The sequence below is a fragment of the Euphorbia lathyris genome, chromosome 5 (assembly GCF_963576675.1).
Source record: "Euphorbia lathyris chromosome 5, ddEupLath1.1, whole genome shotgun sequence".
Lineage (NCBI taxonomy): Eukaryota > Viridiplantae > Streptophyta > Magnoliopsida > Malpighiales > Euphorbiaceae > Euphorbia > Euphorbia lathyris.
The window spans coordinates 34,924,027-34,939,689 of NC_088914.1; the positions used below are offsets into that span (position 1 = coordinate 34,924,027).

Here is a 15,663-nt window from a genome sequence, read left to right on the forward strand (position 1 = left end):
GCCGTGGGCCCTAGGCCGGCACACCCCAGGCCTATGCCCAGGGCCGGCCCTGATCACAGGCAGGTATTAGACTATTGTTATCGTTTACGAAAACGCACCAAGTTATGTTTCTCGGATACATAAAATATCGGTTCAGGTATCTTTTTTTTTAAAGCTTTCTTCTTTATTATATGCAGTCTTTACATCTAAAGGAACCTAATAAGAATTCAAGCAGCATAGCCAAGCTGTCAATGAGCATCATAAAACCACTTAAATACAATCCCGTCCATGAAAAATGGGAAAGAGGTTCCATTTCTCACACTGTTTTTCTCCTAGTTTCAGGACCTCATTCTGATTTCTTCAAGTGGTCTAGTTAACCCAAATGAATACTAAGAAAAAGAACAAAAAGGTGAAAGAGTAATGGCTTTTAAAGTTCAACTCGGTAAAAAACCGGTGATTCGAAAGTGAAAAAATTGATACTTATTGCCCATCCAACCGAAAAGGGAAGGACATATACAATTACAAACAGTGTCACACCTTTCAATTTTCTTTTGTGCTTTCATGGTATAGTGTTTCACATAGATAATCTACCTCCTTGTACTATGTAAATGTCATCCAAGAAACATGTCACATCTTACAAAACAATATAAGAACAAAAATTTGGATTACCAACAAATTCTACTTAACAAAAACTAAATCATCACATCACCTTCCAAAACATTTCAGTACTGAGGAGGTAAAAGTTGAAGAAAGAAACTTTAATCCAGTAGACCCTCCAGGAAAGTAAGAAATGACATAATATGAGAGTGCAAGAACCTGGTAAAGATTGAAGGTGAATCAGTTTCTGAATATCTATTTATATTTGAAGAAGAAATTAATTGGATTCAACCATATAAAATCATGGTAATATTACTGAAATTTATCATTATTGAGTTGACACATAATATGAATGATTATCTTTAGATATTTGCGCCTAGACAATGTTAAAGAGTTTTAATATCTTCATATTAGAAAATTACGAATCTGACCCTTTGGGATATAGAGGGCAATAAAAGAAATTTTTTTAAGAAAAAATCATTTAGTCTTACAGAAAATATGTAAACAGAAGCACTATAAACTCTTCATATATTGGCTAATAACACCCAACCATTTAAACAACGAGCAGCTTAAAAGAAAAGCAACTGAGCATGAAAGAGTCAAGACATGATATTAAGTTGCAATCAGAACACGTCATCATCAAGCTTCACACTACCAAACTAAAATGCTACCCTCAACTAGTAAAGTTTACTTTCCCATTTTCCAATAGTAGCATATTAGAAATGACAGGATAAAGAGTTCAAAACGAGACTTCAAAAGTTCCTGTACCTGTAATATAGAGAAGAGCACAGAAAGGATGTAGCTATGAAGGAACATAGAAACGTAAACAGTTCCCATCATCGTACCCATAAATCCCAATGTGAAAGGAAGCCTCTGTTGATAAAAAAACAAATACATATCAGTTACAAGGAAGATTCTTCCATCCAAACCAGCACAAGTAATAGTTTAACGTTTTTGCTATTGTATATCTGACAATAGCAGAAAGGAACTTTAGCATTTCAAGCAAGCACGGCGATCTTAGTTCTTTTCTCTTAGGTTACTAATTAATATACTAATAGTGAAACAAAATGGAAGATGTACCTCTTTAGAAGACATGTGTTCAAGCTGATTCTTGGGGTCTTTAAGTGCAAAAAATGAGCCAATTATGAAGATGCAGCCAATAGTAAAGCAGATAGCAAATTTCTGAGGCACCAGCACCATGACAGGAAGGAACATGGTGAACGCAATAAATATAAAGAACACTCCAGCAGCAACAAGGACGCCAAAGTACATCAGAGACTTTCCAGAAGGGACATTGGTAGTGGCAGACTGAAAGCTACCAGGCAAATCCCTCACTCCTTTTGAAACTCTGAACACCAGTTGGTTCAAATGAGGCACCCATATATCATTACAACGGCCAGTAAACATGAGTAACATAACAGGAAAGCCATAGACCAAACAAAAGAACAAAAATTGTAATCCCATTTATAGTAATAATGAGGGCTATGTCACCAGTTTCACATTGAGTGTAAGAAGTTTTTACTCTTCAGACTTCACCGTTTTCACCTTGGAAACAAACCTACCAAGTTATCGTCGCCAACCATCATATACTCATTATTGTTAGTATATGAAACTTAAGGAAATGGTATATCATGTATTGTAAGGTCCATATCCGAGACATATTGATACTAACACAATTACAATTATACAAAAAGATGCAGATTATTTGGCAGATAAATTTAATAATGAAAATTGGGGGTTGATAGTGAAAGTTGCGAGCATGCATCAATGGAAAAATTCCATCATATTACAAGGGGTGACACTATGCATTGCAGGGAGATCTTTACTTTGAACCTTTAAATTCTAGGTCAAAATCAAGTAACTTCACCATAATCAATCAAATTTTAGAACGGAAAGAAATGCATACAAGGTAAACGCAACTACTGTGGCATCTTATGAAAACTAGTAGCTAGAAACAATAAAAAAAAAATCAGCTGACACCGTGATTTCGTTCTTACTCTGCTATAACTACCAATTTAACCATAGAGAACTGCTGGCTAATTACAGATCTAGAATTAACTGATAACCGCAATATGTGCATACCTATCTATCTAAACACTTCTGAAATTAGAAAATGGAATTAGAGCTTACACATTGAAAGTGCCAGTGACTTTGTCACTAGTAGTACGAACTGCAGATTCCAAATCAAAGCCGTATGCGGCGGAATCGGAGTCCTGAGAAGCGGCGTAAGCGTTCCAATCAGAAAGCAAAGAGGAGGAATTGGGTTGCTGTTGATCGTTAAAGGTGCTGGTGCTTGGGCCTCCCGCGAACCATGATTGCGCAGTTTTCTGCATCTCTCTACGTCTGTGTTCTTGTGTGAGAGAAGAATTTGATCAGCAGCACTGTTTGGGTGAAAATTTGAGATCTAACAATAGTTTGGCGCCAGCTTCTACCGTTATAACCATTTTTATTCTTGCCGGAGTAAGTTTCGTGGTTTGAGATTTGTATGTAACAAAAGTAGAAATTAATGTCAGGATATCACATTTTATTCGATAAATTACAAATTTGACTCTAATTTTTTTCTTGTTAAGCAATTTGACTCTAATGTTTGTTGGCGCAAATAGTCTGAAATTAATATTTTTAAAATTTTAGATTATCTTTTATAACTTAAAAATCACTTAAAATTAATAGATTAGATTTGTTTAAAATTTTATGTTCAACATTCCTAATATTCTAATTATTACCGAAGAAATACTTTATATGTTTTAAATATATATTTATAATATCATTTATCACGCAAAAAATTCATAAAAAAATCTTTAAAAATCTTTATATTTTTTTAAACACCAAAAAGTCTCTGGTATTGGAAGTATGTCTTACTATTTCATACACTCTATTCACTAGACGGGAAACAAAAGACACTGTGTAATTCTTCTTGCAGTCTTGAGGCCACACCTGTCAATTCTTGATCATATACTCATAGCAGATTGGTTCAAAGTGTTACTGCCTCCACAACCTGCTCGGGATGAATGTCATTTATCTGTCCAAATTTTCCAGTCTGGAATTGGCTCTCCTCGTCCCTCAAGATCGCACCCCATCCACAAATTTCCTCATCTGTGAATACTGCACCATCAGTATTGCACTTCAGCCAGCCAGCCCCTGATTTCTCCCACTTTTTCGTCATAGCCGTCCTTGATGGACTAACTCACCTGGTACTGTCACTCTGACATTCGCATCATTCTGTGTAAAATCAACTAATCGGTGTTGAGACATTCAATGATAACAATTCTCACTTGATTCCACAAGTTATTATTTTGTTGCTTCCAAATTGAATAAAGAACAAGGGCTACTGTTGTTACCTCATTCTTTCTAGCAATCTGATAAAATTCCAGGAGCCAAGAGCCAATCTACGGCATCATCATACTCTCCCTCTGGCGGCTGCAACCCATCGGCTCTCCAACATCATTTCGCGAAGGAACATGCGCAACGCCAATTGTATTCTATAGCAGTTTCATACATTGAACATGCATTTGGAACTACTATATAACATGAACGGAGTAGAGCGCGGAAAGGTAAACAACTCAAACAGAATTTACATATGAAGTATTTTATCTTTGGAGGGAGATGAAGAATTTCCAAATGAAGTATTTTATCCCTCGGTCTTATTATGCAATACAAGGACCTTTTTGAGCAAATGGAGCCAAGCTCAACTCCCTCGTCCCATGACAATCCCCAGTACAGCATCCACGGTTGCTAGTTGGTCTAATTCTGATGTTGTGGTTTTTCATGCTTGTTAGTCTGCAGGGTTTGGGTTTGTCCTCAGAGATTCAAATGGACATTTTAAGCAGCTCGCAATGGACTATTCCCTTGTCCGACAGTTCCGTTACTTGGTGAGGCGCTATCTTATCACGAATCTTTAAGTTGGCAAATAATAAAGGTACAAAAATGTCCTATTAAATCAGATTCTCAACTATTTATTCAGACGTTTCATCATTTTATTGGGCTGTTCAACCTTTTTAGTCGAATTATTGGAGATTGTAAGTCCATCCTTGTGGATTTAGGATAGAGTGATGTTAGTTTTGTGAAAAATTCAACAAATTAAATTGTCTGTGTATTTTGAACGAGCTGTTGCTTTTGAGTCTGGTCAATTGAGGGGAATGGAGTCATGTCCCACCCTCTTTTTTACGTAATGTATTAACTATTGATTTTACATTTTTCTTTAAAAAAAAAAAGAATTAGAGAGTTGGATGCTTTGATGTTTGGAAATTTTATTATTTTGGCATTGACTCCTACCTATTCATTTCTAATATGCAATTAACTCCTCATTCTTCCTCCCATTTCGTTAGAATACTGCCCTCAGCTCGGTCCAAATAGACCTAAGTCCCACACTCACAGCTCTTGGTTCGCAAACTCATACTAACATTTTTTGCATCAATTCCATGGAAAGCTCGACGGCAATAATTAAGGTGGCTCCAACCGTTATATTCCTATTCAAAGATTCCGATGGATTCTCTTTCGCCGTAGCTAATGCTCTCCACCCTCCACCCAACTCTTCTTTCCGCCGTTTGTACGTCGATTCCTTCTTTCCCTCACTCACTCTCTTCTTCTTTTTTTAATTATTTTCTTCATCTTTATGTTTCTGTCTTTTTTTCTGCTAAACAGAGAAGAGTCATTCGAGCTACCATTGGACCAATTTGGAATCAAAGATGTTAAAGCGAAAGGCAACTTCATTCATTTCATCGACACTGATGGCAATTATCAGGTATTATGTTTTTCTCTAGCTCATTACAACAATTTTCTGTGAGAAATTGGGCGTTTCAGGATTTTATGGGTACTAATAGATGTGCGTATGGATATACCTAGTTTATTTAGGTCTATCATCTACAGGATGATGGTGATCCATGTTTGGCAGCTTTAGAATGTTTGTTGCTAGATTTTATGGTTGTTTAGAGTTACACGTTTGATTGATTCTTAGGCCCTTGTAATGGAGATTATACTGATGATTGGAAGAACTCATTTGGGCTATATAGCATAAGGTGTGTGTTTGTTAGACCTAATCGTCAATGCATTTTACGTTGTGTCCAGCCAAGTGCCTCATTTTTTTCCAAGCCAAGTCATGTATTACACAATTTGCATTTAGCTTGTATGGGATAAATGGGTTGTTTGTTCGGTCCCAAAACCAACAACCAGTAACATATGTGATGCCTATGTCTATGTGTAACAGCCTGGTCCAATATCATCACTCTAGCCCAAATTCCATTCCTTGGGCCTCACAACTTTTAAACGCCTGTACATGTATTGGAAATACAACTTACTAGTATACCCCCATTCACACTCTCTCCATTTCTGATGTGCATTTAGTTCATCCTGCACCCATTGTGATCTCGTAGGGCCAGTCATCGCTTAGGTTTTCCACCTCAATGTCACCCACTCTGGACCGGATCCTTACACTATGAGTTAACACATTATCCTTTGGAAAAACAATTGGATTTCGAGCAGGATACACCAAAACATTGAATATTATCCTTGCAGTCTGTTTTGCTGGATGAAGTATCTTTCTTTCTCATAATATGTGAAGTGGGATCCTATGCTTTTTCAGCAGGGATCATTTTGTGTGAAATAACATGTAGAGTAGTTGAAGACCATGATGTTGCACTTATAATTTTGTGCAGGCATTTGGACTTCCAAGTCTGTCAAAGGTATTACACCTGTGATAATTAACCCCTAGTGTGACCTCCGTGGCCGTTCCTTGACGAATATTGATCAGATACATGGAATATTTCTCTCCAGTGTACTGCCTTTGGGGCCAAACTTTCGATTGGTCATTGTTATACTAATTCAATTTTATATTTGTGTATTCCACTTCAGTTTGGCTTACCTATACTGCTTCGAATAACACTTTTGTGATCTCAAAAGCTGCTATTGTATATGACATAAACTTCCATCTTTTAACACCTTTATAAAAATACTATATGATAGTGGTTTCTCATGTTTTAGATTATTCCTACAGGTGTCAGTATTGATTTTGGAGAAATATGAGTCCCCTACCTTGGTTTGTGCTATAACCAAAGTTTTGACCCAAATAAGGGATGCTTCACCAGCCATACCAACACTCATAGTTCCATTTGCTGGAATGTCATCGAAACTTAAATGGGAGAGCAAAGCCTTGATGCAAAACAATGCCAAAGTCTCACTTTACGGTGTTCAAATAGGTCCAGAAACCGAGACAAGTAGGGCAATTTCTACCAGAACACAAAAGCCACCAGCTTCCCTGCAAATTCATTACGAACCTTTAGCCTGCTTTCTGCACTTAGTTCGTGTCTTGAACTTGCCAACCTCGATTCTTATTGGCAAAAAAGGTCATCGACTTTCAGATAAAGCTGCTGGAGAAGAGCTTGAGGTATTCACTCTTCAATAACTTAGTGATGAGCCTAGAATCTGTACTACCGTTAATGCATGGAAGCCTTGAAATTAAAAGTTTCAGTTTATAATTGAGCCACGAAAATGGTGCAACATTTAAGTTTTAAATGTTTTATAGATACTTATCGTCATTGTTAATTCTGCAGATACTATATGAGATGGGAGAGCTTCTCGAAACCACTATTTCTTTGTCGTTGAGGGAAATCACATGGACTCCAGCAAGTGCATCAAAGGTTAGTAAGGATCCATGGCGAGCATTGTATGGTTGATTTAAGATTTTTGAACGTTACAAGTGGATCTGTGCATCTAATTGGAAAATTTTGTGGATCCATATTTTCTGCACTTTGTTGTGAAACTTCATCTTGACAGCAGAATGCATATAATGACGATCATTGTATCATGATTTTGGGATACTTTCAATTGCAAAATATGGTAGAAAATTAAGCTAGTAGGCATTGGGGTTGGTTTTCCACCAATTTTAGAATAAGTTGAAAGCCTCGTTTTCCACCAATCTGCAGTAGAATTGTGACGCCTAGCAATTAGTATATAATTATCAACGAATATAATCCAACTGAATTTGAAACTCAAGCTGTATGTCGCACCCTGGCTGTAACCACAAAATCAAACTGAATCAGAAACTCGAGCTGTAACACAAATTTCTGATTTCAATTGAAAGTCAAAAATCCATGTTGTTAACAAAAGAATTTTAGTTTCAAGGTCCAATTAAAATCGATATCCAGCTGAATTATCCTTTCTGCTTATCTCCTTCATACAATGACTAGAAATTCTTCATTTCTATTTCCACTAACATATCGACATTAAAATTTCTGAATCAGACTATCAAAAAAAAAAAAAAAAATTCTGAATCAGAACTCAAAAAGTAGAATCCAACGGCTTGCAGAGGATGGTTTTGAAAAGAAACAAAGATAAGAGAGCCATAGATCAGTAGAGGAATAAAATTGATCAAGGCATTACAAGAAAGATAAAAGAGCCATAGGTCAGAAACAAAACACCAATGTAGATGAATAAAATTGGTCAAGGCATTACAAGAAAATGCAAATTCCATCGATTACTTTCAAAATAGTACACATATTAATGCTAAAAAAGAAACTTAAGTGAATGCAAATTAAAAAAAATTTAAGGAGAAATGTAGGAAGGAACAAATACAACAATGGCAAAAACTGAGAGACGGATAGAGTGATTGATTGCTTAAACTTTTAATGAGAAAGATTGATTGCTTAAATTTTTGATGAGAAAGAGAAATAGAGCAAATGGTGAAGTTTAAACTTCAAATTTCGAAGTGATGTTAAATGGTAATTTCATGTGGGTTTGGGTAGAGAGGACGAAACATGTATATTATAATAATTTAAAATTCAAATGACACGCGCCTGATCGTTTATTGGCTCTTGTTGAATAATAATATAAAATTGTAATAAGCATCGAATAATGGTCTTGTTTTATCCCACATCATGTTTGCCGATGATATCGTCATTATGGCCGAGGGTAGTATTCATCAAGCTAGGGTTATTTAGTATGTCTTTAACAGTTTCTGGTGATAGCTCCAGGCAAAGAGTGAGTTTAGCCAAGTCAAGAGTGTTTTTCTCTAAGAATGTTCCTAATTGTGTCAGATGCGATATTTGTTCTACTTTGGGGTTTATGGAAACTCAAGACCTGGGGAGAAGATATCTTGGAATGTCAGTGCTTCTAATCGTGTCTCTAAGGAGACCTATAGTTAGGTTGTTGATCGGGTGAATGCTAGATTGGCTGGTTGGAAGGCAAACTGTCTCTCTCCTACAGGCCGTCTCACTCTTATTAAATTTGTTACCTCGGTTATTCCTACCTATGTTATGCAGACCACGCTTTTGCCCATGAGTATTTGTCGCAGGGTGGATTATTGCAATAAATGAGGTGTACTAGCAAGCTGCTGAAGCTTATAGAGTTTTCGATTTTAACGAGACATTTCTCGACTTCAACAATTACATAGCCCTACATCATAATATTTAGAGCAAATCGGTATCGAGAAATGGTCACGTGCATACTTTCATACTCATTGGTATAACACGATGACCACAAATATAGCAGAATAATGGAATGCAATTATGGTGGTAGGATGACGTTTACCTATCACAATGTTGGTAGAGTACATAAGAGCTACTCTTCATGGTTTTACGAGAGACAACAATTGGCAGGTACACAATCATTTATTGTAATTTATGCTACTTGAATGATATACATATATTAACATAACAACTTTGACTTTCAGGATCATGATAATCACATTTGCAACATTAGGCTGAAAAAAAGATAATAAGTCATGTTGATAAAGCTGTCACTTGCACATTTTATGGAATAAATACCCACACATTTCATATTGGAGATCAAACGAAAGGGGGAGTTGTCGACTTAAATGCAAGAACATACACATGTAGGAAATTGAAACTTTCTCAGTTTCCTTATAAACATGTATGCAAAGTTAAGCATCGGATGAGTGATGCATACCAATAGGTAGATTGTTACTACACCAACAACGCAGTCAAATTATCCTATGATGAGTCTATATAACCAATCGGACACCAATCGGAATGGACAAACTGTGATCCTCCTATGAAAGTTCTCCCTGTTGAAACACCGTTACACAAGATTTTGATTTGACAAAATCATTTAAGTGTAATCCATGATTAAGAGACAATTAAATTTAAGTGCTTTGATTTAATTGTACTAATCCGTTTGTTCAATATTGAGTATAAATATAAATGCAAAAAGAAATAAAGATTAAGACAGGACAAAGTCAGCATGAGAACACAACACAAGAGCAACTCAGCATAAGAAAAGATAAGCCATCTTCAGAACAACAGCTTCAGGATGAAGCTGATCAAAGAAGCTGAGTGAAACGAAGCTCAACACAATAGAAGTCTGCTTGAAGAAATAGATCCTACAGAACGAAGCTGACCACGGAAGCTGAGTGGAAAAAGAACTCAGTATGTAACTTGGTGAAAATCAAAGACAATGATTATCGAAGTAAAGCTGAGTGATCTTCAGAACAGCATGAATGATCCGTTAAGCTAAAAGACAAATTCGATAACTGTCTGCACCAATAATAGAAGTCTTGGATTACGCAAAAGCCAAATTCCAAGATGCATGGGTCAACTGTTCGATGCTATAAGACCAACTGCCACAAGAAGACAAAGTCTGTAGGAAGAGGACAAGTCTGACGTCTGAAGAATTCAGAAGATAGGATTGGCCTGCACATCTGAAGCTGACTAGAAGTTTGTCCCCCCAAAAGAGCCGTTTTGGACTCAACGGACAAATCAATTTTCAAATGATTTGTTCTTCACATTTCAACTATAAAAGGGACAAAGATATCATTTGGAAGATTGCCGATTCACAGAAAATTACAAGTGAGAAAGATACAAATTCAAAGCACTCAAAACAAAAGAGAAAGCTTACACCAATCTTCTATTCTTTGTGTAAATGCTAGATTGATTGTCTATAATTATCTAAAGTGCTCTTTATCTTAAAAGGAACAAGTTTGTGATCAATTGTAATATTGAGAGTGTGTATGCTGAGTACTTGGTATTAAGTACTTAGTGGTAGAGAAATCTAAGTGCTGGGTTGTAGCGCTTAGTAGGAGTTGAGTAGACGAATAGAGGAAGGTACTCTTGCATATTCAACTGATGTAATCGGTTTGTGCTCTACCCTTAAAGAGCTCAGTATTAGATTCTAAAAGCCCGGAGGATTCTGGGGACTGGACGTAGGCAGAGAGGCCGAACCAGGATAAGTGATACTGAGTAATTTCTAACTCTCTCAAATATATATATATATATATGTGTATGTGTTGCTTGTTGTATTTACTCAGCATATAAACTGATTGAAGCTGACATTGAGTAAATTGGAGTGTTGAGTTGGAAGCTGACCACAAAAGTGTCAATTCTCAACTCTCAAGTGAAACAGTCTTAGTCAGTATCTGACTAAAGTTGTCTTACATAAAAGAACGGCCAAGCTGACCAAAGCTAAGTTAACAAACTCACCAAAATTATTAAGTCAGCAAGATTAATTAGTGAAAAAGTTATATTAGTTCCTAACCCCCCCCCCCCCCCCATTGGAACTAATCACACTGGACCAACAAGTGGTATCAGAGTCTAAGCTCACTACTCAAAGATATAACTATCTTGAGCGGATCCCAACAAATGGCTGAGAACAGCACTCGTTTCCTTCCCGGGAACCAAACAACACAGATACTCCCTGAGGGATTATCTATTAGTCGGCCTCCCCTATTCTTTGGATCTAACTATACATTCTGGAAGAATAGGATGAAGAACTTTATTCAAGCCACAAACATGAGTGCATGGCTTGTAATAGTTCAAGGCCCATACGTGCCATATAAAACTGTTAACAATGAGAAAGTTGTTAAGAGTGAAACTGAGTGGTCAGAAGATGACCTTAGAAAACTTCAAAACAATGCTTCGGCTATCAATATGCTTCACTGTGCTTTAGATGTTGCAGAATACAATAAGATTTCAGGTTGTGAGTCAGCACAGGAAATTTGGAAGAAGCTTGAGGTGACCTACGAAGGCACAAGCAAAGTCAAGGAATCAAAAGTAAATCAGCATATGAGACTATACGAGCTGTTCGAGATGAATGATAATGAGGACATCTCGGGAATGAATGCTAGATTTACCAACATTATAAATGAGCTAAAAAGACTTGGAAATAACTTCACTGAGGAAGAACAGGTGAAGAAGATCTTAAGAAGTCTCCCCAAAAGCTGGCAGGCCAAAAAGACTGTTGTGGAGGAAGCTCAGGACCTGACTACGTATAAGTACGATGAGCTGATCGGATCATTGCTGACTCATGAGATATCAATGAAAAACTTTGAAGAGAAGGAGAAGTCAGAGGACAAGAAACAGAAATCACTTGTCATGAAAGCTGATTCCACCGAAGCTGACTCATCAGAAGATGAGGAAATGGCAATGTTCACCAGGAAAATGAAGAAGTTGTTCAGGAAGAATGATAGGAACAGCAAAATGTCATTCAGAAGAAATGACAAATACAAAGCTGAGCCCAGTGACAACAAGTATAAGAAGGACAGCTCAAAGCCTGTCACCTGTTTCGAGTGCCACCAAACTGGGCACATCAAGGCAAGCTGCCCGAACCTTGATAGGGGTATTTTACCCCTATCTTTTAGCGTGATTTACGGGTTAATTTTAGAAGAAATAAATAAGTTTAATTACAAAAATAGAGTGTTTTAATAAAATAATGAAATAAAAATAAATTCCGCACTTTCGGTTAATTTTCCTTGTTTTTGATTGATATTAGTAAATAAAACGTCAAGCTAACTCGGCTCCTGAGAATTGTATTTCAGGTACGAGCAAGAAGTAAAAATCTACCCAAACACGCGGGGCGCATCACTCCTCACGCGAGGCGTGAAACACTGGATCAGAAATAATTGACTTATCCGCAGGCACCATGTGGGATCTAGTCATCAATACGCGCGGCGTGTGCCACCATACGCGGGGCGTGGAACATATGTCAGAAATGATTAACCTAATCCTGAAAGTCAGACTGCACGGTCTCCCTGAGTCAACTATCCGTACGCGGGACGTACCACCTTACACACAGGGCGTGTAAGGAAGTTCTTCAATGAAAAAAGCTCAGAGACTCTTTTACGCAGGGCGTGCTTCAGCTACGCACGGCGTAAAAGACCCAATTCAAGCAATAAAATCTCAGAAACTCAAACACGCGAGGCACATCCAGTCTACGCGGGGCGTGTTTGAGACAACAAGATCTGGAATTGGTCCACATGCAGGAGATTTCTGACGGAATGGGCAAACACGCGGGCGTTCCACACCCTACGCGAGGCATATTATGGGATTTCTGCACAAAATCATGTTCCTCCATGCTTGCACCTTGTGGAATTACAATCTTACCCCTAGCTTGATGTGTATAAATAAGAGTGACTAGCACTCACTTTAGAGACCTTACACCATAGATAGCTTGTAACATACTCTCTTGAGATTAAATTCTTATCATTTGTAGTTTTAGATTTTGTTTTTTAGGCTTTATATAGCCAAACTCTTCCACCTTGAGAGCTTGTTCGTTGATTCCGGCATTCCATCACAGTTCCGCTCCATCTCCGTGCACCAAGCTCGAAAGCTCCACCATCCAAGTCCTAAGAGACGGCTTTGAGTCCGGTTAGCTAGTTCCGAGGGTGGATTCTTCCCTTTACACTTGCTAATTAGCTTGCACTCATCATATGTACTAGGCTTGGTTGTAATTCATATTTACATTCTCCATATTTATAAATTATGATTCATAATCTTCTTTTCTATATATGTGTTGATTCTTGTTACTTGTTTTGATATTCATAATTGATTATTGTGTAGGAGAACGCGATTTCCGATGCCATTCGGGCTATCTTTAGGGATTCACATAGGTGTTGCCTTACCGGAAGTGACAAACCGAAAACCGTAGGAATTGACAAGCCACGGAACTTACGGGCCCTAATTTCTGATCCCGAGCATTAGACACGCCTTGACTAGGAACCACGTAGTCTAAGCACTTCACGGGTCGATCACACTACACGTAGTCGTCATTGCACGAACAAACCATCAACCATATAAACATTAGAAGTCGTTATTTGTCATATTTGTATCTTATCGCATCCACATCATTTCATAGAGTTTTGTTATATAAATTCGCCTCACCCGTAGTTAGGAGTAGTTTGTAGTTGGTCCCCATATCAACCTCAAAGTATTCACCGCTTAAATAACGTATAAAACCAAGTCGTTTAATACTTGCAGTTATAAATCCCGTGGATTCGATACCCGGTCTTAACCGGATTATTACTTGATACGACGGGGTACACTTGCCCCTAAGTAGTGACGTCTAGTAAAGGTAGAGCACTTAGAAAGATCACATCCATAGTCGTAGCGCACTTATCATACATATTTTATCGTAGAAAACACTACACTAGACGGCACGCATCAAGTTTTTGGCACCGTTGCCGGGGATTTATAATATTTTGCAATATTAGACAAAAACGTTTTATTGTTAGTTTAAGCATTCTTTTTGTATAAATTGTTTATATATATTTTTACTAACATCATTCGTTCTTGTTGATATTGTATTTTATTTCATTCTTTTTATGCACACCCGATCTCGAAGTGATTCTCTCATTCCTATTGATCTCGAAATTGAACGTATTCTTTGTAGGATTCGGAGAGAGAAAATGGCAACCCTCAACAATGAAGCTAACCAGCCCGAGGGCAACCAAAGGCCGCCGGAGCAACCCGTGAATAACAACCGCAATGGTGGAGGCAATGACATGCGCTCGATGTTGGAGATTCTTGCTCCACATCGCCCTCAAAACCGTAACGGAATCATTGCCCCCGCCATTCCGACCGACACATATGAAATAAAGACTAGCATGATCCAACTAATCCAACAACTTGGTCAATTCGGAGGGGAACCCCATGAAAATCCTAACGAACACCTTGATAAATTTCTTATGTGTGCCGAAACTTCGCGGCAAAACGGTGTTCCGATTGAGGCCATCCAACTAAAATTATTTCCTTTCTCTTTGACAGGACAAGCGTTGGAGTGGTTGCATTCGTTAGAGGCGGGATCGATCACATCATGGGAGGAGCTTGAGAAGGAGTTCCTTTCTTACTACTTCCCGCCTTCTAAAACGGTTAAGTTGAGAAACGATATCACTTCCTTTCGGCAACTTGGATACGAGGCCCTCCATTCAGCTTGGGCTAGGTTCCGAAAGTTGCTCCGAAGCTATCCCCACCATGATATTCCTAAGCATGATTTGGTAAGTACTTTCTACCATGGATTAACACCCGCTAATCGTGCAATCGTTGACTCTGCTGCAGGTGGGGATTTGTTTCGGAAATCAGCAAGCGAGGCTTATGAGCTCATCCACGAATTAGCTAGGAAAAGTGTCCAATGGCAAGAAGATCGGCTTGCCGGATCCTCGCGATATCAAACTTTTGCCGTGGAAGACGAGGCTCCCACAATCTTCATGGTCGAAATGAATAAAAAGCTGGACGCTTTAATGGCGCAAATGAGCCTCAAGAATACAGCACAAGTCTTAGTGTGCTCACATTGCGGTGGTGACCACCACGGTAAGGATTGTCAAGCCGGAAGCCCTTTTGCCGGCGATACCGAAAGCGTAAGTTATGTAGGGGGGCAGCAAAGGTATAATTCTTATCATAACTCCTATCCTAACTCAAATGCTTATCACCACCGTAACAATAATAACAACGGATGGAGGCCTCAACACCAACACCCGAATTTGTCTAATGATAACAATCAGAAGGTGTTGAAGCCCCCATCCGAACTCCATGATGAGTTCGTGGAGCAAGGTTCGGGCCAATTCCCTCATGCCCAAGGAGGACAAAATTTTCAACCTCCTAGCAATGCGCAAGACCCTATGGTAATTGATCTTCTCAAAGAAATATCTTCCCGTCTTGCAAACAATGAAGCATTTTGCAGGGATTTGGGACGTCAAGTGGCCCAATTGAGTCGCCAACGACAAGAGAGACAACATGAGTTTCTCCCGAGTAACACCGAACAAAACCCGAGACCAAAGAACCGGGAGACCGCACAAGCAATAACTCTCCGTAATGGTAAGGGTTTGGAACCAGCGATTCCAAAGGCGACTCCAATCGCTCCAAAGGTAAG

General features: G+C 38.3%; 2 protein-coding genes across 5 annotated transcripts; one reads left to right on the forward strand and one right to left on the reverse strand.

Annotated features, from left to right (window-relative positions):
* Nucleotides 1-433: 433 nt before the first annotated feature.
* LOC136228737 (protein transport protein SFT2-like) lies at nt 434-3,079 on the reverse strand. The gene is made up of 4 exons (XM_066017200.1): nt 2,707-3,079; nt 1,657-1,924; nt 1,345-1,449; nt 434-795 (listed from the first exon to the last, which is right to left on the reverse strand). Exons 1-4 carry the CDS (start codon nt 2,907-2,909, stop codon nt 685-687), a joined length of 687 nt encoding a protein of 228 aa, XP_065873272.1. The 5' UTR covers nt 2,910-3,079; the 3' UTR covers nt 434-684.
* A 1,750-nt stretch (nt 3,080-4,829) lies between these two features.
* Nucleotides 4,830-14,238, forward strand: LOC136231385 (uncharacterized). 4 transcript variants are annotated; one of them, XR_010689777.1, is made up of 6 exons: nt 4,831-5,122; nt 5,218-5,317; nt 6,566-6,955; nt 7,122-7,208; nt 8,604-9,164; nt 9,239-10,397. XR_010689777.1 is itself a non-coding variant. In XM_066020737.1 (5 exons), exons 1-5 carry the CDS (start codon nt 4,995-4,997, stop codon nt 13,497-13,499), a joined length of 846 nt encoding a protein of 281 aa, XP_065876809.1. In that variant the 5' UTR covers nt 4,830-4,994; the 3' UTR covers nt 13,500-13,514. The 4 variants fall into 4 exon arrangements, 3 of the variants coding, with proteins under 3 accessions (XP_065876809.1, XP_065876810.1, XP_065876811.1); XM_066020737.1 differs by lacking the exons at nt 8,604-9,164; nt 9,239-10,397 and adding an exon at nt 13,359-13,514 and having other exon boundaries at nt 4,830-5,122; XM_066020738.1 differs by having other exon boundaries at nt 8,604-10,398.
* The last annotated feature ends 1,425 nt before the right edge of the window (nt 14,239-15,663 follow it).